Source organism: Heptranchias perlo, chromosome 5, assembly GCF_035084215.1.
Source record: "Heptranchias perlo isolate sHepPer1 chromosome 5, sHepPer1.hap1, whole genome shotgun sequence".
NCBI lineage: Eukaryota > Metazoa > Chordata > Chondrichthyes > Hexanchiformes > Hexanchidae > Heptranchias > Heptranchias perlo.
Window position 1 is genome coordinate 64,477,371 of NC_090329.1, and position 21,801 is coordinate 64,499,171.

General features: G+C 39.8%; 2 protein-coding genes across 5 annotated transcripts in view; one reads left to right on the forward strand and one right to left on the reverse strand.

Annotated features, from left to right (window-relative positions):
* The window catches only part of LOC137321815 (intron Large complex component GCFC2-like), a 57,460-nt gene extending 52,385 nt beyond the window's left edge, over positions 1 to 5,075 (forward strand). For all 4 annotated transcript variants that reach the window (XM_067984514.1, XM_067984516.1, XM_067984515.1 and 1 more), the window contains 4 exons: positions 525 to 591; positions 1,583 to 1,729; positions 2,903 to 3,054; positions 4,367 to 5,075. In XM_067984514.1, the coding sequence (XP_067840615.1) occupies positions 525 to 591; positions 1,583 to 1,729; positions 2,903 to 3,054; positions 4,367 to 4,484 (484 nt within the window). In that variant the 3' untranslated portion in view covers positions 4,485 to 5,075. The remainder of the gene's footprint in view (positions 1 to 524; positions 592 to 1,582; positions 1,730 to 2,902; positions 3,055 to 4,366) is intronic.
* Positions 5,076 to 6,739: 1,664 nt separating this feature from the next.
* On the reverse strand, positions 6,740 to 20,942 carry mrpl19 (mitochondrial ribosomal protein L19). The gene is made up of 6 exons (XM_067984518.1): positions 20,841 to 20,942; positions 17,536 to 17,659; positions 13,205 to 13,323; positions 9,936 to 10,070; positions 8,659 to 8,840; positions 6,740 to 7,338 (listed from the first exon to the last, which is right to left on the reverse strand). The coding sequence occupies exons 1-6, from the start codon at positions 20,893 to 20,895 to the stop codon at positions 7,117 to 7,119; spliced, it is 837 nt and encodes a 278-aa protein (XP_067840619.1). The 5' UTR covers positions 20,896 to 20,942; the 3' UTR covers positions 6,740 to 7,116.
* Between the last annotated feature and the right edge of the window lie 859 nt (positions 20,943 to 21,801).

Here is a 21,801-nt window from a genome sequence, read left to right on the forward strand (position 1 = left end):
AATCTTCTAATGAAGAGAGCCCCAGTTTTTTTTTCTAGTCTCATAACTAAAACATCTAATCCCTGGTATCGTTTTAGTGAATCTCTTCTGCACCACCTCCATGACCGTGACAAAGGCATACAAAACTGGATCCAATATTCTAACTATGGCCTAACTAATAATTTATATAGGTTTGGCATTACCTTTTTGCTTTTGTACTCTATATGCTCCTATTTATAAAACACAGGGTCCCATACAGTTTTTTTACAATGTTATCAACTTTCTTTCCCACTTTTAAAGATTTGTGTATCTGAACCCTTGATCTCTGCTCTTCTACTCTTTTTATGTACCATTTAGTCTGTATATCCTATTATTCCTCCCAAGATGTATTAGTAGATTGAATAGTTAGCATAATACAAATGTGCTTCAGATTTATATTTTTACAACAGACATTAATCCATTGTACTGTAGAACCTGTGTACTCTTTAATGTTTTATATCTGAGTTCTTCAGGTACACTTCTACGTATTTACTTCATTTTAACAGTGTACTGGAAAATCGAACATCAATCCATTCTCGGTTTCAGGAAAGACAGTTTTGGTCAGCTGTGAAGGTGAGAAGGCATCTCTTTGACAAAGACATTGTGTTTACAGATGCTATTATCTCTTTACAGGGTGTAAGACTCTGTTGAATGCAATATGGCATCATTTTTTCATGTTTTTGAACAGACTGTCATTAATGTATAAGTATATTTAAATAAAGGGGTGTAGGACTTTGATAACTGAACACACGATTGTCAGTGGAACCAATTGAATAGAATTACCTGCTAAGTACTTCAAACACAAGCTGTGTCAAGAACCTGCTTTGTTTAAGGATATGAGAAATACTGTTCCTGACACACATCATCTGGATTGAATAAAATAATATTTGGATTAAAGAATAGTGAAAAACCAAGAGAAAAAGACATAACTAATAAAAAATATAATTTGTGATCTTGGCTGTGTAGGGTGGTTGGGGAAATGCTGAGTGGAGACCTGGCACTTCCCATAGCAAGGAAAACGTTTGGAAGATATCACCTGTGGTCGGCGCATACACTTTCTCCAGCTAATTTACAGGGTACTCGTGGCACAATCCTATCTTTTTAAACAGTTTATCTGCTTAATTTTTCAACCTGAGAATAGTGTGAAGTTCAGAAGATCTAAAGAGTGGGGAGACAAGAAGAGATAAATGTGATGTTAGAAATATAAAGGAATAGGGAGATAAATGAACAAAATAGTGATAATGGGGAAGGGAATCAAATGACAGAAAAGGTATAAAAGTGGAATAATGTAAAGAATCAAATTTGATGAAATATATTCTAGCACATCATCACTTCCTTGTCTGTTTTGAATAATCATTTTAGTAACTAGGTTTAACATAACCACATCTAATAAAATATAATTTCTTTAAGAATATGAGTTTTATATATTGTTCCTAACTTTACACTATATATATATATATTTTGATAATTTCATTAATTTTTGGTAATTTATGACAATATTTCACTAAAATGCTTTACATACTGCATCTGGATTTTTTCAAAATAACATTTAATCTGTTTTTAGCTATTAGGTAATATTTTCCAGTGGGATGACCTGTTACCAGAACAGATTCTGCAAGACATGGGTCTAGAAAAACTCCTCAATCGCTACATTTTACTAATCCTTCAAACCTCTCTTCCTGGTCCAGAAAATATAGAGAAATGTAAAAAGGTAAATAATGGTCATGGGCATATTACTTGATGAGATATGAATGACCTGTTTTCATATATTTACTTTGTATAGTTAGGCAGTAAATGTTAGTTAGCCACAATATACTGTATCGTGAATATTCTTATGATCTTAAGATCATTTAAAAAAAAAAAAAATTGCTGTGAAAAGTTAAAATAACGTATTGCAGGAAGGCTTTCAAAAATCCTATTGTGACCTAGCCCTGGCAGGTATTAATATAGATTAAATTTTTGTTTACATTTTGTTAGGGTATTTTAATTTTTATATTTTGATGGTGATCCTTTGTGTTGGGATCCCCACTCAGTACTTGCTTATCTCTTTGAAATTATGCACCATACTGGAATGCTTTCTGATTCAATGCTTACCTAAGTACTCATTCCCATAACACTTTCTTGTAGCTGCATGTTCACCCAACAGCCAGTACTTGAAACTTCTCATACATCACAAGACATTTTACATCATTGGCACTTAGAAAATCAGTAAGGGAATCACACTGTGATACACAGGGTAGTTTTTGGAATATTACAGAATAAAATACCTTAAAAGTTTTTTCTCTCTGAGTAGGTGAGTAAATGGTCAGTGGAAAACACAATCATATAGACAAGTGAGGTGTAGGGGTTGATCTTTGGCCTGTGCTGAGTTAGCTAATCTGTTGTAGCAATAAGGGATGTTGTGGCTCGAGTATAACCTCTAAAACTGTACTGGGGAGTATTCCTTTAAATGTTGCTTTTCATAAATGCAATGTCTTTTAGATCACATGTGAAATTTTATAATTTCCCTACCTACTTCCAGCTGCAAGCACTTGCTGCTAGGCTTCTAAATGCAACTGTCTTCTGGCTGCCAGTATTTGATTGGTTCTCTGATCTTTTTGTTCAGGGATCACCTGGTTACCTACTCACCACAATAGCAGAACTGAAATAAGGGACTCTTGACTGTTGACTCTCAATCTACCAATCACACACATTCTGATGGCTACAATATTATGTTGCGTTTTGTTTTGCAACAACTTTAGCTTTGGTTTTTTATTTAAAAATGTTAACATTGTAGTGCTTGGTGGTTTCAGTGCTTTTAGAATGGACACAGCTAAGTCAAAAAATACATTTTTGATAACTTGTGGAAAAATTATATTGACTGTTTTCATTCTGTTGCCTGCAGATAATAGCTTGTTTTCCCAAGCATTGGTTTGAAAAACTGAAAAGACGGAGTAGCATTCCCCAGTTGGAAAACCTGTGTAGATATCTGTTGCAATCTATTCGTACTATATATGAAAATGATGCAATGATTCCAGATACAGAGAACAATGGCAGGTGAATGAACTGCTCCTGAAGGGGAACTAAACCCAAAGAACTGATTTATTTTCATTATGCTGTTCAATTTTCCTGCAGTGAATTTCTGTTTAGTCAGCATTCTTGGGTGTTCAGGACATCTAGTAATAGGTAAATGATACCTCCCCCTTTATTTATGTCAATGTGGTACAGGAAGAAAATTACAAAATCATTTCCCTTTCCCACATTCCCAAAATATCTAATTCCAGGGTAACAGACACCTATATAATTGCTGTAAAATAAAAACAGGCCATCAAGTTTGACCAAACTACCTGGTCTTAAATCAAACCACATGCCACTTAATCAGTCTGTTTAAGGCCATTGGTGAGATTGTTTGTTGATGAATTGGCAAAAATCTGCAATCCATAAATGTCAGCTTGGCTCAGTCAGTAGCACTCTTTGAGAAGGTTGTAGGTTCAACCCTCACAACAGACTTGAGCACATGATTTTGGCTGACACTTTGGTGCAGTATTGAGGGGTGTTGCATTGTTGGAAATGCTGTCTTTTGCAACAGTCAGTAATCTGAGGCTCCAGATTGGTGTAAAAGATTTAAAGGACAGGGAGTTCTTCCACTGTCTTGGCCAACATTCCTCCCTGAACCGCCATTGCCAAATCAGATTATCTGACCATTAATTAATTTGCTGTGGGACCTTGTGAGCATTGGCTGCCATGTTTGTTTATATAACGTATCTAGACCTCATAAATAATCTATTGGTTGTAAATTGCTTTGGGACATCTTGATGTGATAAGGCATTATACAAAAGGCAAGTTCTTCCTTTTCTTAATGTAACTTCAAAAGTGGTATAGGGAGTTCTTCGTGTATGCACATTCTCCTGCTGATCTACATGTTAAGGTAACTAAAATAAGGAGAACTCTATGCAAAGAACCCCGATCAGCTAGCCGATTTGTGTAGTTGTTTCATTGTACTGTAAATTAGTTTTCATCTTGAGCATATTGTCTACTGAATACAATGGAGACAAACTGAAAAAGGCCAAATAAATCTTGCCTATTCAACAAAATTAAGTCTGCCCTTGTAAATTCACATGCCAGGCTAATGGTTTCTGTTGTGAATGTATAGTTTACCTATTACCCTACCATTTGTGATGCTCAGACTTAAAACAACTACTTCAGTAAAAACAGATTAACAGTTTCTTATTGACTGTCAACAGAGGACGATGCCTGGTATTTCCTAAAAGCTTCATGATCTGCCACTTTTTAGGACATTTTGAGCAAATCTTTGCTCCATTTCAAATCCTTGATTTGTAATTGCTTTGCTTTTTTTCTGTCTCCCTAGAGAAGCAATAAAAGAAATGGTTAAGATGTTAGTCCTGATCCATGCCCTGGATCATACGGAGACCATCATTAATGAGTGTAAATTAGAAGATTTGGAATGGATTTTCAAAGGAAACTGAATACGTGAACTCTGGCCATGTGTTCTGTAAAGATATGTGAACAATGAAATCTTTCACCATAGTGATGGATTCACTTCTATATTGTATTATAGAATGGTCAGACTAAATCTGGATGGCAGCAGTAACCTGGGTACATGGTAAAGTTGTTTTCCAAAAAAATGTTTCACTCATAAAGCATATCTTTACTGTTTGTAAATGCTAATTTATGTATGGACTGTACACATTTAAACTTGTCAAGTAGAACAATACCATGGGGAAAAATATAGTTTCCTATCTTCCCTCCACTTAAAGAAAATGGAAAAAAAGTCACCAAGTGTCTTCTCCCTAAAGAGATTATCTGTTTTTCTCAGTGTTTGATCCCCACTTAGCTGAGTGATCCATGTTTTAGATCAAAACTATCTGGGAAACTTACCAAGATATTGGTGATTGTATTGGGTACCTGAGTTAGCAGATTGTCTACAGCTAAAGCAAATTCTTTATACAAACTTAAATTATTGCACTGTATTAAAACTTTGGTTGATATACATTATAGATATACTGATAAATGTATATGAAACATTACTGTTCAATAAATGAATTTTTTCAACATCCCATTGCAGTTTCATGTGATTTTTGATTTTTTTGTGACCAAAAATTGCCTTTTTCCTAGAATCATTGAATGGTTACAGCACAGGAGGTGGCTATTGAGTCTGTGCCAGCTCTTTGTAAGAGCAATCCAGTTAGTCCCATTCCCCTGTAGCCCTGCAAATTTTTTCCCTTTGAGTATTTATCCAATTGCTTTGTGAAAGCCACAATTGAATCTGCTTCCACCACCCTTTCAGGTGGCGCACTCCAGATCGTAACCAGTCTCTGTGGAAAAATGTTTTTCCATGTCACCTTTGGTTCCTTTGCCAATCACCTTAAATCTGTGTCATCTGGTTCTTGACCCTTCTGCCAATGGGAACAGTTTCTCTCCATCTACCCTGTCTAGACCCCTCTATCAAATCTCTTAATCTTCTCTACTCTAAGGAGAACAACCCCAGCTTCTCCAGTCTATCCATGTAACTGAAGTCCCTCATCCTTGGAACCATTAGAGTAAATCTTTTCTGCACCCTCTCTAAGGTCTTCACATCCTTCCTAAGGTGCGGTGCCCAGAATTGGACACAATACGCCAGTTGTGGCCAAGCCAGTGTTTTGTAAAGGTTCATTATAACTTCTGTGCTTTTGAGCATATGGGATCCAGGGCTTTATAAATAATCACTTTCTGAACCTGGCCTACCATCTTCAAAAATTTGTGCACATATACCCCAAGGTCTCACTGTTCCTGTACCTTTTTTAGAATTGTACTATGTAGTTTATATTGCCTCTCCTCGTTCTTCCTACCAAAATGTATCACTTTGCACTTCTCAACATTAAATTTCATCTGCTCAGCCACCAGCCTGTCTCTATCCTCTTGAAGTCTAATACTATCCTCCTCACTGTTTACTATACTTCCAAGTTTTGTGGCATCTGCAAATTTTGAAATTGTGCCTTATACATCCAAGTCATTAATATATAACAAAAGCAGTGGTCCTAGTACCGACCCCTGGGAAACACCACTGAATACCTACCTCTAGTCTGATAAACAACCATTCACCACTACTGTTTCCTGTCACTTAGCCAATTTTGTATCTATGCTACCACTGCCCCTTTTATTCCATGGGCTTGAATTTTGCTGATAAGCCTATTATGTGGTACTTTATCAAACACCTTTTGAAAGTCCTGACTGAAAACTCTAGATAGATATTCCTCCCTTGTGGTCGTAAACCTTTATACTCTAGTGATTTGTTATACTCCAGGTATAAATTTGTGGCTGTTCACTTTACTAGATTTTTAACTTTAAAATCACTGATCGGGTACACGATCCAAGAATTAAAATCACCCAGGACGAAGCTACCCATTCAAAAGATGCATAATTAGAACAGGAGCTGCCCCTCAGTCCAGTTATAACGTTTTATGAAATACTACAATTAATCTTCACTTGTTGCATCAGGACAACTGGGAGCATGTTGCCCTTGCCACTATCTCTGCACTAGCCCTGGCCAACTTTGTTTCCCTTTACCTTGGGCCCAGCTGCACTCACCTGCCACCTTACATTGTCTTTTTAAAAAAAACTCCACCTACACTGACTGACTGACTCCAGCCTGAAGTGTTTTAAATATTTGAAACAAGTTTGCATTTAGCTTAATAGCACTACACCAGCAACAATGACAAAGTGAACGAATCTAATTACACAATTTAAATGCACTTTCCATTTTTATAATTAGCATATTTTCATGTAAGTGGTGCAGTTTAAAGACTGATCAGTCTGGGCTTTTACAACCAAACCCTCAGTTCAAGTTGATTTCTATGTAGTGATCAAGTACAGTGAATTTCTTTAAGAAAGCTGAATGCTGTAGCTGCCATTTATAAATGTAAGCATAATGTATAATCTCCCAGGTACATGACAAACAACATTGAACATTGTATGTATTGTGGTTTAAAAAAATCACATTACAGATATGATAAACACTACATGATTCTAATCTTTGTCTCTGGTGCGAACAGTTATGACAATTGTTCAATCTTAATGGCAGTGCTCGATTCCAACTTGCACAAGCACACCCTAGAAGTCTCATTTATTCAGCTCTCTTTGTAATTCCAGCTCGATATTTTCCTCAATCTTGGATGTGTCATACTCTCTCATCATATCATATTCAAGCCAGGGCCTATCGTGCTTTTTGGCATCCTCCATCTGTTCTTCTGTGAGGCATTGATCAAACCGTATACCCTGCACCTTGAACTGTGGACGTTCCCAGCGTTTTGACCATGGTTTTGGTTTCATTTTTACTTTCAGCTGTTTTTTAAAAATAAAAAAAGTCAGAAAAAGCAGCAACTCAAGAGTCACACACTTATTTTAGAGATTGCACTTCATTACTTACTCCCTTTTTTTGGTAATTAAAAAAACAAATCACTAATATTAGCAGCTTGATTAATCATCAATTCATTTGTCTTTCTTCTATCAGGAATAAGATCTAAAGATATGTTGGAGTTGTAAAATACCCCTACAAACTAGGTAATTAATGACAAGCTCACTATGTTTGCGATAACAGCATTGCAATTTTCATGCTGACATACAACCTTTTACTGGCTTATTAGCATTCCCAGGCTTGAAAATTTGACATTACATTATTTCCTGTACAATGATATAGAAAAACTGAAGTGTACACTGTAGGTTCGTGCTGTTGAAGATTCCTTCTTCAAAACTAATTTCAAGTTTACCAGGGAAAAGACTGATGTTTTGTGATAATGTGACCTCTAAACCAGGGGTTTATAATGTACATTAGCAATCACAGGAACTCTTTGCTGATATTGGTTTGTAATGATGCACATAGCTGTTGAATGTGTACAGTATGGTAATTGTGAAATAGTCAATGTTTAAATCGTACATTCTCACCCTTCAAATTACACTGTGAAGTGTGGACTATATCACCTGATGTCCAGAGGATCATTCTGCAGACATGGCATTTTTAAACTTTAATTTGCAAAATTGTATAGAGCATTTTAGGATTGGTGTTTTACAGAGAATAAGCCACCCCTAGTTCAGCTGACATAACTTACATTCACCATAGAGCTAGTAAGCATTTTAGAGTATCTGGGGCTGAAATTCTGCTGTCTCCTGCCATAATTCCTGTAGGACACAGCAAAACCTCCAGGAACAAGTTCTGGGTCTCCAGTATTTTTTCTTTGTCTTTTAAGGCATAAAACTTCAGTTTGACCCTTACAAGGCCAATGATTGCCTTAAGCCAAGAGTTCTCACTCCTGGACCTGGAGGAAAACCCTGTGTGGTAGTGGTGATGGCCAGTACAACAAGCGAGTGGAGGCATACTAGCATCCACACTGGCAGATTGTAGTGACTGCATCACTGGCTAGCTCAGCACAGATTATGAACTGACTTCTCACTTTACATGGCTCAGTACTATATGGTCTACCAAAAGAGCCCTGGGGGGTAGCTCCAACACAAACTTTACATAGAAACTTGATAGCCATATATCACCTAGCCTAAAAAATTTTTGGAATGTTTTGATGGACTATGAAAAGGGCATAGAATCTGTGGATTATCAAAATCAAATGCTGGCACAACTATTTCATATTGATAAAAAGCACAGTTTCTTACTGGATTGACAGGGGCCTCAGAACCAGTAGAGTAGGGCACAGGCTTCATGTTAAAGTCAAAAGTGCTGTACTCTGGCAGAGCATCACGCAGGTACATTAGGTTATCATCTAGCCTCTTTTCCAGCTTCAGCACTTCAATCTGCTGAATTCGAGGGCTATACATATCATAGCAGATCTCAACACCTAGAATGAACAATGAGAAACACCAATTTGCTTCACATTTAATTCAAAATTGTCAAAATATAAAAAATGAACTACAAAGCAACCCTCATCAATGATAATTGCCAATATGCCCGATACCAAATGTGGTCCTGCTGTTCCCATGCATTTTCATCAATTCTGTTCATTACTTTTTTTTGACATTTTGTATAAAAGGCAAAATGTATAAAGGCACAAAAACAAACAAACATTGACTACCAGGTTTTGGACTGGTAACCATAAGTGGTTATGTTGAAAAGCTAATTCTAAAGCCCTGCTTTGACTGCTTATATTGCTCTGAGCTCTTCACTAAAGCTTTTTTAAAAAAATTCATACAAGTGTGGACCAATACATTTACACTAAAACCACAAGGAGACTGTTTTGGACTCATTTTAAAACTTAAAACACCTGATTTACAGGTTTAGCATTGATGCAAAGCCAAAACTGCTTTGCACCAACACTAAACCTGTAGCACTCTGGGACAACCGAAAGCAAGCATGGTAAGGTCTAACCTAGAAGCACAATGTGGAGATTGCAACATGTACCACAAAAGTTAATTTTTAAATGACAATGTATCTGTAACAGCAAAGATGGGAGTAAAGTATGTTTCTGCCTAAATATTATAAAAAAGTTACAAGTTCTGATTTTGTTTTTAAATAGGAAAGCTTTTACATGAAAATTGCAACTATGAAATCTCTTCATAGTGAGAAAAAATGGCTGTGACATGGTGAGACTATTTTTATATTTACTACAAAAATTTATGTCTTGGAAGCAACTATAGCCATTCAGACTCCACTTTCAGCAGTAGGTTTCTGAACCCGTTTTCCTGTTTGGATGAACATTTTCAGCACGAGCAGCAGGACAATTGTCTAAGCTCAATTCAAATTGGATTTTTAACCTGTTTCTTATATACTGCAAACTTCACCTTCTCCCTAAAATGGCTCCATCATTGATCTTTTCTAATTTGTAAGATGAAGGCTTAAAAAAAATATTTTTTTAAAAAACCAATAAAATTTTAACCACCTTCATAATGATTCTTATACAAATTTCAAAATTAAATGACAAACATTAAAAACTTACCTTGTCCATCTATGATATTTCTAAGGACAAAAGTAGCCCCTAATCCTTTTCCTGATCTTTGGGTACAGATTCCAACAAATCTGTTGGCTTTTCCATTAGCATATGTGTCTGCCATACTAACAGCAAGGATACTTCCTATTGGCAAAAAAGATACAAGTATTAAAGAACAGTATTCCAAATAATCTCCCTGATCTGGGACTTTAACTGTCTCTTAAATTCAGAAATTTGTCCACTACAGTCAGGTATTGTGAACAAGCAATTCAGAATAGTGGCAGTGAAATGTGATGTTCCTTATGATGAATGTCGTGCAAGGAAGGGTTGTGCTGTGTAAAGTTACCATTGTTTACAAAGACTCCTTCAAAATGCAGCATTAACTCTTATGTGCTTAGCGCTTATTCAGTCGTAACACTAATCTAGAATGCCTGATAGCCATGGACTGAGACTACAGACTGGTCCAGTGGACTAGTTAATATAGCCCAGCACTAATACACATTACCATATCTAGGAACCTTCACAATCTACCTCTGACTCAAATATGTGTTTGTGGGAACGATTCAATAACAGTACTCCCATAAGTAGATACAAAAGTCAATGAAATTTCAACACACCTTTTGCAGTAACCACAGCCCCATTTTATTTTCAACTGCTTAGAAATTCTCTTTACTGCAAAGAAAGGAACCGTGGCTGTGGGAATCCATAAAGTCCCCAATGATTTGTCATTTTAGGAAAAATATAAAAATACAATTTCTAAAAAAAAATCAGATTTCATTTAAAAATGTTCCAAAATTAAATCATTTTGTAAAGATGAATGAAATCTCATTAACTGATTTAAAATATATTTTGTTCCAACAAATATGTATTAATTTTGAAGCTTAGATTATACCACATGGAGAGTATTTGTAATTAATTTTTTATATGTTTGGGTACAAAAAAATAAAATGCAAGCTACATTCTTACCCAGTGGGAGTGATAAATCTATTGTGAAATACTACATATACCCTTGTTTAAAACAGGGTGTAAAGATGAACCCAGCAACTATAGGCCAGTCAGTTTAATCTTGGTGGTGGGGAAACTTTTGGAAACGATAATCCGGGACAGAATTAACAGGTCACTTAAATGAGTGTGGTTTGATTAGGGAAAGCCAGCACGGATTTGTTAAAGGCAAATCGTGTTTAACCAACTTGATAGTTTTTTGATGAGGTAACAGAGAGAGTAGATGAGGGCAATGCAGTTAATGTGGTGTATATGGACTTTCAAAAGGCGTTTGATAAAGTGCCACATGGTAGACTTACTATTAAGATTGCGGCCCATGGAGTAAAGGGGACAGTAGCAAGTTGGATACAGAATTGGCTAAATGACAGGAAACAGAGAGTAGTGGTGAACGTTTGTTTTTCAGACTGGAGGAAGGTACACAGTCGTGTTTCCCAGGGGTCGGTGCTGGGACCAATGCTTTTCTTGATATTTATTAATGACTTGGACTTGGGAGTACAGGGTACAATTTCAAAATTTGTAGATGACACAAAACTTGGAAGGGTAGTGAATAGTGAGGAGGATAGTGATAGACGTCAAGAGGACATAGACACGCTGGTGGCATGGGTAGACACGTGGCAGTTAAAGTTTAATGTGGAAAAATGCGAGGTGATGCATTTCGGTAGGAAAAATGAGGAGAGGCAATATAAACTAGATGGCACAATTCTAAAAGGGGCAGAGGAACAGAGGGATCGAGGCATATATGTGCACAAATCGTTGAAGGTGGCAGGGCAAGTTGAGAAAGCAGTTAAAATATGCATGCGGGGTCCTGGACTTTATAAATAGAGGCATGGAGTACAAAAGCAAGGAAGTCATAATGAACCTTTGTAAAACACTGGTTCGACCACAACTGGAGTATTGATTCGAGGGATGAGGGACTTAAATTACGTGGATAGACTGGAGAAGTAGGAATTGTTCTCCTTGGAACAGAGAAAGTTGAGAGGAGATTTAATAGAGGTATTCAAAATCACAAAGGGTCTAGACAGAATAGATAGAGAGAAACTGTTCCCATTGGCGGAAGGGTCAAGAACCAGATGGCATAGATTTAAGGTGATTGGCAAAAGAGCCAAGAGTGACATAAGGAAAAGCTTTTTTACGCATCGAGCGGTTGGCATCTGGAATGCACTGCCCGAGGGAGTGGTGGAGGCAGATTCAATCATGGCCTTCAAAAGGGAATTAGATAAGTACTTGAAATGAAAAAACGTGCAGGGCTACGAGAATAGGACGGGGGAGTGGGACTAGCTGGATTGCTCATGCAAAGAGCTGGTGCGGACTCGATGGGCCAAATGGCCTCTTTCCCTGATGTAACCTTTCTATGATTCTATACATATGGCTGAGTGTAAAAAAGTTACCTAAAGTCAATAATTGTAACAGAGGCTACTGTGTATAAGCTACAAGCATTCTTTCACATGTCTTCTCTTGCAGCTAAAAGTCACTCTTCTAAGTAACTAATACATAAAAATACTGTGGTGGAACTGAATGGACATTGATACATGTTGAAAGTATAATGTAAAAAAAGTGAAGCAGCTGCACTGAAAGCAAATATTACAAGTACTAAAGTCTCCAGAATATTCTAATTTACACAAGTTATAAAATCAGCTTTTTTAACAAAATTCTTAAGTGGTATGAAGTTTTGCTGGGATCACTTGGTCATTTGAGAGTATTGCCAGCTTGTCGCTTAAAATCAAGGCTGTGTAAAACTGGTAGGTGCAGTATATGTGCATTATTAATAACAGACTACCTACCCATCAGGAGATGGTGGTCATCTTATAGCAAAGTGAGTGGATGCATTAAATCACAATGAATAAACAGTGGTCAATGGTACACTGTTAATGTATCTGCATTTAGTGGCTTAGAGAGCTTCTAAAGACAGCATTTGGGATTATTCCTATCCAATCCTGATCCCATCAACTGCACAACCCAAAACTCAGTTATGTCACAATGACCATTAAAACCACTCTCACTAAGGTGAGTGCTCAACAATTTGCTTGCAATGCCATTAATGCACTATACAAATAATGCATAATATAAAATATAAACTTACATAAAGTAATCACTACCTTCAGATGACATCATTTGGACCCAGCAATTACATAGCTGTAAATTAACAGGTTTCTATTATATGGTCCATAAAAAGGGTTCAGTGAGACATATTCTTCACAATGCGATATTAGATTTTATGTCCAGCTATTTTACCTATATAAATAAGTCCAATTTATTAAACATGTAATATTACTAACCTACATAGAATTCTGGTATGTTCAACACGTTCCGCCTCTGAATCATATCCTTTCTCTCAATGCTGAATTTTAGGGGATTTGTCCTCCCTCTTGGCATTATGAACTCAGGACTTACAAACCTGTTTGTTGGAGAACATTACAACAGTTTAACATATTTGAAAATATTCAGGATTTATTATCATTTAACTTAAGGTTAGAAGAATTAATAATAAATTTTATAAAGCTTGTTCCACTAAAACTTCAAAGATATTGTTTAAGTTTAAATAAAGAATCAGAAATTTTAGCACAGGAAGAGACCAGTCAGCCCTGTTTAGCTGTGGTGAAATTAGGCCCCAATCAGGGGATAATTTTCCTGCTTTCATCTTTAAGTATTGTCCAGTATCTTTTCAAATGCTGAATCGATTTAGCATCAATCAGATGTGGCAAAGCATTCCACATTCCGATAACTCTTTGAATAGATTTCTTCTAATCTACTCTTTACCTATCTAGTGCTTTCTCGTGGCCTCTTCTCTTCGATTTACATCCCAATGGAAACAATCAGTGTTTACTGTGTCCACTCCTTCTATCATTTTCAACATCTCTATTAAATCCTCCTCAATCATCTGCGTTCAAGAGCCTTTCCACATAACACAGAGCTTTATCCCTGTATTCATTTATCCGAACATCGGGAAGACAAACGCCAGGGTTCGCATCTGCCACAAACTCCGCTTCCTTTACACTGATTCCACCCCACTCCCTGGCGCCTCTCACGCTGAATAAGACTGCGTGAAACCTTGGCGTGCTTTGAACACCACATCCTCTCCATCACTAAGACCACTTATTTCCATCTCTGCAACACAGCCGATCTCTATCCCTATATCAGCTCCTCCATAGCTGAAACCATAATTCATGCTTTTATTACCTCCAGACTTGATTATTCCCATGCTTGCCTCGTTGGCCTTCCCTGATCCAACCTCCAACTTGTTCAAATTACAACTGCATATATCCTGGCCTGCACTAAACCCCGTTCATCCATCATCCCTGGCCTTCCCGACCTACGTAGCTTTTTGCTGCCAATGCATTACATTTAAAACCCTTGCACTCATCTTCAAATCCCTCCATGGCTTGACTCTATCCTATCTCTACAACCTCTTCCAGACTTACTTTCTCTCCCACACCCTTCAGTCTTCCGACTCTGGTTTCCTGTGCACCACACCCACTTCATCCCACCATTCGTGGCAGAGCTTTCAGCTGCCTCATCCCTGATTTCAAATTCTCTCCCTAGGCCACTCTGCCTCTCAACTTCCCCGTCCTCCTTTATAAACCTTATCAAAACCCCTCTTTTCGCTCATGCTTCATCCAGACCACCTGAATTTCCTTGCTGGTTGTGTATTTCCATTTCTCTTAGTATTCCTCTGTAAAATGCCTTGGGATCTCTTGCTCATTAAAGTCACTATATAAATGTATGTTATTGCAGTATGCTAATTGCAATTTTTGCAAGAATATTGTTACATCCCTCCTAAAGTGAGAAATCCAAAACTGCACTCAATATTCCAGTTGAAGCCTAACCATTGTTTTGCATAGACATCATGATCTTGTATTCAAATCCTCTCGATGTAAAACCAAAATCAGATTTGCCTTATTAAAGGCTTTTTATAAATCTTGTCCACTCACTTAAGTATTCATGTACCTGCACATCTAGATCACTTTGCTTCTTCACTGTATTAAGAAATTTACTATTGAAGGCGTATTTCCATTCTTTATTCTTGTTTTCAAAACGTATCATCTTATATTTTTCACCAACAAAAACTTGCATTTATATAGTGCATTTAGCACAGAAAAAGATCCCATAGTGTTTCCCAGAGGCATATCAAAAAATAGATACCAAGCCAAAGAAGAAGATTAGGAGGGGTCACCAAAAGCTTGGTCAAAGGGGTGGGTTTTTAGGAGGGTCTTAAAAGAGAGGGAGATGAATAGGCAAGAGGTTTAAGAGAAAAATTCCAGAGTGTAGGGCCTAAGTGGCTGAAGGCACAGCCGCCAATGGCGGGTGAAAGGGGTGGAGGGATGACCAAGAAGCTGGGGTCAAAGGAACGGAGAGTTCGGGGGGTGGAAGCTGGAGTTTACAGAGATAGGGAGGGATGAGGCCATGAAGGGATTTAAGCATTAAGATGAGAATTTTAAATTTCAGGCACTGGGGGATTGAGAGCCAAGTTAAGTCAGCGAGTATCGGAATGATGTGCGATTGGGACGGTGCAGGATAGGGTACAGGCAACAGAGTTTTGGATGAGATGAAGTTTATGGAGAGTAGAGGATGGGAAGCTGCCCAGGAGAGCACTAAATTAGTTGATTCTAGATGTGACAAAAGTATACATGAGGGTTTCGCCAGGAGATGGGCTGAGGCAGGTGCAGAGACAAACTATGTTACAGAGGCAGAGGTAGGCAGTCTTTGTGATGAAGAGAATACAAGGCTGAGAACTCAGCTTCAGGTCAAATAGAATGCTGGAATTACAGTCTGGTTCAGCCTGAGACAGTAGCCAGGAAAGGCGATGGAATCGGTGGCAAGGGCATGGAGCTTGTGGTGAGGGCTGAAGACAATGACTTTGGCCTTCCCAACATTTAGCTGGAGGAAACTGCAGTTCATCTAAGACTGGATGTCAATCAAGTAGACTAACAGTACGAAGGCAGTGGAGGGGTCGAGAGGTGGTTGAGATGTACAGGTGGGTGTTGTCAGAGTACGTGTGAAAGTTGGTGGATGATGTTGCCAAGTAGGAGCATTTAGATGAGAAAGGGGATGGGACCAAGGGCAGAATCCATCTGTACATCCATCCAACTTATCTGTACATATACCTAGGCCTGTTGTCCTACATTCTCTTAGATTTCACTATTCCTCTCAGTTTGGTATGATAAGCAAGCTTTGACATTCACCCCTTTATGCCTAAAACAATTTTTTTTAAAAATCTATAAATATTGTCTGCCTTTCAGCCATTTTTCCTCTACCCATACTGCCATGGGAGCTAATTTTCTCAAACCAAAATTCTTAAGTGGCATTTTGTCACATCCTTCCCAGAAATTCATACAAGCTACATCTACAGCATCCTCCCTCAATCTATACTTTTCATTACATAAAATTACATAGAATTTACAGCACAGAAAGAGGCCATTTGGCACCAACAGGTCTATGCCAGCGTTCATGCTCCACGCAAACCTCCTCCCTCCCTACTTCATCTCACCCTATCAACATATCCATCTACTCCTTTCTCCCTCATGTACTCATCCAGCTTCCCCTTAAGTGCATCTATGCTATTCGTCTCAACCACTCCAAGTGGTAGCGAATTCCACATTCTCACCACTCTGTGTGAAGCAGTTTCTCCTGAATTCTTCATCGCTTTTTTAAAAAACACCCTCAGGTCAGTAAAGATCTACCTTTCACAAATCCATGTTGACCATCTCTCATCAGTCCATTCCCCAAGTATTTATGTATTTTATCTCCAATTATGGCCTCTAATAATTATTCTACTACAACGCAAGGCCAGCCAGTTGAGAGTTGCTTAGTTTACCTCTTTCTGAACAGAAGTGTAACTTTTGCCACAGCTCTCATACCTTATAATTTTTCAAAAATCATGGCTAATATTGCCTGTATCCTAACTTACACCAAATCCCGTTCTCCCATCACCCCTGTGCTCGACGACCTACATTGGCTCCCAGTCCGGGAACACCTCAATTTTAAGATTCTCATCCTTGTTTTCAAATCGCTCCATGGCCTCGCCCCTCCCTATCTCTAAGCTCCTCCAGCCCTACAACCCTCCGAGATCTCTGTGCTCCTCCAATTCTTGCCTCTTGCGCATCCCTGATTTTAATCGCTCCACCACTGGCACCGTGCCTTCAGCTGCCCAGGCACTAATCTTTGGAATTCCCTCCCTAAACCTCTCTGCCTCACTCTCCTCCTTTAAGACCTACCTCTTTGACCAATCTTTGTCACCTGTCCTAATACATCCTTTAGTGACTCAGTCAAATTTTATTTGATAACGCTCCTGTGAAGCACCTTGGGGTGTTTTACTACATTAAAAGGCGCTATATAAATGCAAGTAGTTGTTGTTGTAGTAATGCTCTGCTACCTCCTCACTATCCTCTTATTAATCTGGAGTGCATAGCATCTTTTTCTCGATTCAATTAATTTTTAGCATTGTTCTGACCCTCAATCATTTAAGTTTATAGAACAGAAAAACATTATGTAGAAATTGAATTTACTGGGGTTAATGTATTCTATCCTACATTTAAATTAAAATTCCCATTTTACAACTTTAGCAAATTTCATCTAATTTTTATATTGAAGAATAGTTTCTGTCACTTACCTTTTTTGTGTTGCTGCAGACTGTGTTTTGTCTATGATAACGGGTTTTGATGGCGGCTGAAATTTTGAAGGTTTGCCATCACCTGTTGAGGAACTTAAACACCTTATTGATGAAAACACAAGTCCTAAAAACAAACCAAAGGAGACAGACAATGAGCACAACCTAAAAAGAAAATGTCAAATATCTGCTGCTTTGATTATTGAAATGCTCAAAATACTACATTCCACCCAACTGGAGATACTGTAGCACTTTCATTCCTGTCTAGCATAAATCACGCTAGCTGGTGAGTCTCAGCAGACTATACATGAAGGAAAATACAGAGCTGCATTCCGATGTTTATACATATTCATTGGTCACTGGAGTAAATTTATTCCAAAGTTTTACACTACTCATATTAAATCCATACATTGCTTCTCTAATAAAAGCTCCTGTATTGTGCCTTTTCAACCAGGCTTTTTAAAGAGGATTCAAAATGCCATCACATTGGACACAATTCAAGATTGGACGTCAGACAGTCTAACAGCACAGAGGCAGAAGAGTTGTCGAGAGGAGTGATGGAGAGCTAGAGCTGTGTGATATCAAAGTACAAGTGGAACATGAATCCATGTCTTTGAATGATATTGCCAAGGACCGACATGTAGGTGATGAAAAGGAGGGGGCCAAGGACAGTTCCTTGGAAGAGTCCAGAGGTAATGGTGTGGGGGCGGAAAGAGATGCTATTGCTAGAGACGCTCTGGCTATGATTAGATTGGCAGCAATAACTTGCATTTATATTGTGCCCTTAAGATAGTAAAACATCCTCAGGTGCTTCACAGGAGCGTTATGAAACAAAATTTGACACTGTGCCACATAAGGAGATATTAGGGCAGGTGACCAAAGGCTTGGTCAAAGGTACGTTTTGAGGAGCGTCTTAAAGGAGAGGGGCGGAGAGGTTTAGGGAGGGAATTCCAGAGCTTAGGGCCTAGGCAGCTGAAGGCACGACTGCCAATGGTGGAGCTATTAAAATTGGGGATGCGCAAAGGGCGAAAATTGGAGGAAAGCAGAGATCTCGGAGGGTTGTAGGGTTGGAGGAGGTTACAGAGATAGGGAGGGGTGAGGCCATGGAGGGATTTGAAAACAAGGATGAGAACTTTAAAAGAGGCATTCCCGGACTGGGAGCCAACGTAGGTCAGCGAACACAGGGATGATGGGTGAACAGGATTTGGTGCGAGTTAGGATATGGCAGCAGAGTTTTGGATGAGCTCAAGTTTATGGAAGGTGGAAAACGGGAGGCCAGCCAGGAGAGCATTGGAATAGTCGAATCTAGAGGTAACAAAGGCATGGATGAGAGTTTCAGCAGCAGATGAGCTGAGGCAGGGGAGGAGATAGGTGATGTTATGGAGGTGGAAGTAGGCGGTCTTGGTGATGGAGCAGATGTGTGGCCGGAAGTTCATCTCAAGGTTGCAAATGGTCTGGTTCAGCCTCAGAGAGTGGCCAGGAAGAGGGATGGAGTTAGTGGCTCGGGAACGGAGTTTGCAGCAGGAACTAAAGACAATGGCTTTGGACTTCCCAAAATTTAGTTGAAGGAAATTTTTGCTCATCCAATGCTGGATGTCAGACAAGCAGTGTGACAAATGAGAGACGGTGGAAGGGGTGAGTGAGGTGGTGGTGAGGTAGAGCAGGGTGTCGTCAGTGTGCATGTGGAATCTGACGTTGTGTTTTCAGATCATATCGCTGAGCATGTAGATGAGAAATAGGAGAGGGCCAAGGATAGATCCCTGGGGGACTCCAGAGGTAACGGTGCAGGAGCGGGAAGGGAAGCCATTGCAGGTGATTCTCTGGCTACGATTGAATAGATAAGAACGGAACCAGGCGAGCACAGTCCCACCCTGCTGGACGCCTGAAGAGAGGTGTTGTAGGAGGACGGTGTGGTCAACCGTGTCAAAGGCTGCAGACAGGTGGAGAAGGATGAGGAGGGATAATTTACCACGGTCACAGTCACATAGGATGTCATTTGTGACTTTGATGAGGGCCGTTTCAGTACTGTGGCAGGGGCGGAAACCTGATTGAAGGGATTGAAACATGGAGTTGCGGGAAAGATGGGCACGGATTTGGGAGGGGACAACACATTCAAAGATTTTGGGGAGGAAAGGAAGGTTAGAGATGAAGCAGTAGTTTGCAAGGACAGAGGGGTCAAGGGTGGGTTTTTTGAGGGGGGATTGATGACGGCAGATTTGAAGGGGAAGAGGACAGTATCTGAGGAGAGGGAACCGTTAACAGTATCAGCTAACATGGGGATCAGGAAGTTAAGTTGGGTGGTCAGAAGTTTGCTTGGAATAGGGTCGAGGAAACAGGAGGTGGGTCTCACAGTCAAGAAGAGCTTGGAGAGGGCATAAGGGGAGATAGGAGAGGAACTAGAGAAAGATGAGAGTTCACGGCTAGGGCAGGGGGAATCTTAGGGGAAGTTTGGCTTAGTGGACCAGGGGAAAGGAGGGAAGCGGCAGAGGCAGCTGAAAGGATGATCTCAATTTTAGTAACAAAGAAGTCCATGAGCTTCTTGCACTTGTGCTTGGAGGTGAGGGTGGAGGAGGCAGAGGAGAGGGGTTTAAGAAGACAGTTTGTAGTGAAGAGAAGCCAGGGGTTATGTTTGCATTCCAGGATGATCCTGGGATAGTGAGCAGTTTTGGCAGTGGAGAGAGCAGGACCCAATAATGCAAGAGAGGAACCATGGTGAGGGCAGTCTCACTGAGCTCGACAACAGAAGAGAGGAGGACGGTGTGTTTGATTGTGTCAAAGGTTGAGGACGATGAGGAGGGACAGTCATAGAGGATGTTATTTGTGACTTTGATTAGGGCCATTTTGGTGCTGGGGCAGTAACCTGACTGGAGGGGCTGCGGGACAGATGGGGCACGGAGTTGGGAGGTGACGACACGAAGGATCTGGGATCTTGTGGAAGCGATTCCACTGCAATAAATACATGAGCTTCAAGCCGTATTTATTTTTGAGAGCGGTTTAGCCACCTTCAAGCCCAAGTGAGGGGCCTCACTCCAAACGATGAGCGGACAGGCCCGTCCGTCCCGTCCCAGCCCGACCCGGCCCGACCGAGCGCTGTCCGGTCCGTGTAACCCGCACCGACCCGCTCACTCAATATTCGGCCCAAACTTATGAGGACCGAAAGCAAACGCTGGGCATCTGAAACACTATCGGGGTCCGGGGTCCGGCTCCCGGCCGACCTTCTCCGGGGTAGCAGGGCTGCAGCTCGTCGAGCTCGAGCTCCTCCTCCTCCTCTCCCCGCCCGCATTCCATCCCAACCGCCACTCACTCACGTTTATTCGCAGAGGCGGCTCGAGCTCCCAAGACAACCACTCCAACCGCCGCCATCTTCCCCGCAACTCTTCAATGCGCAGACTCGGAGAGCTCGAGCGGAAGCGGCGCGGCTCAAGCCCTGAGGACCGGATGCAGCACGGCCGGAACATCAACAACTCAACCACCGTGCATGTACTGAATAGGGGGCCTGGGTAAAATAGAAAACAGTCAGAGAAAAGCGCAAACCGCCCTGTGTTAAATGTCGAGAGGAAAGGCCATTCAGTTCTGATGAAGGGCTGTGTTTGAAACGTCAACTTTTTCCTTTCTTTGCAGTTGTTGCCTGACTGGCTGCGTGTTTCCAGCATTTTCTGTTTCCAGCCAGCCCATCTTAGTTAATCCACCAAGACCGTACTGATCCCACCTGCAGCATCGTTTTGTTTATTCAAATATGTTCAGGGTTTCTTCAGTAGGGTAATTCCTCCATAATAGAATCTGCTGCATTTTAAACTTCACGATGTTATTTTTCAGCTATCCATAAGTGGATATAAAAGATCCCATGGCACCATTTGAATAAGAGCAGGAGAGTTCTCCTAGTGTCCTGACCAATATTTATCCCTCAACCAACATCACTAAAACATATTATCTGGCTATTTGTCTCTTTGCTGTTTGTGGGACCTTGCTGCATGCACATTGACTGCTGTGTTTGCCTAGATTACAACAGTGACTACACTTCAAAAATACTTATCAGCTGTGAAGCGCTTTAGGACACCCTGAGATTGTGAAAAGTACTATATAAATGTAAGTTCTTGGCAGATTATTCTAAATGTTTATCACAAACTACTGCATATAGGTTAAAAAAATTAGCATTACACATACTCCATGAGGAAGTGGAAAGAGACCCAAGAGTTATCATAGACTTCACACTTAACATGTCCAGCCAATGCAGAGCAGCAATCAACAAAACTAATGGAATGTTGAACT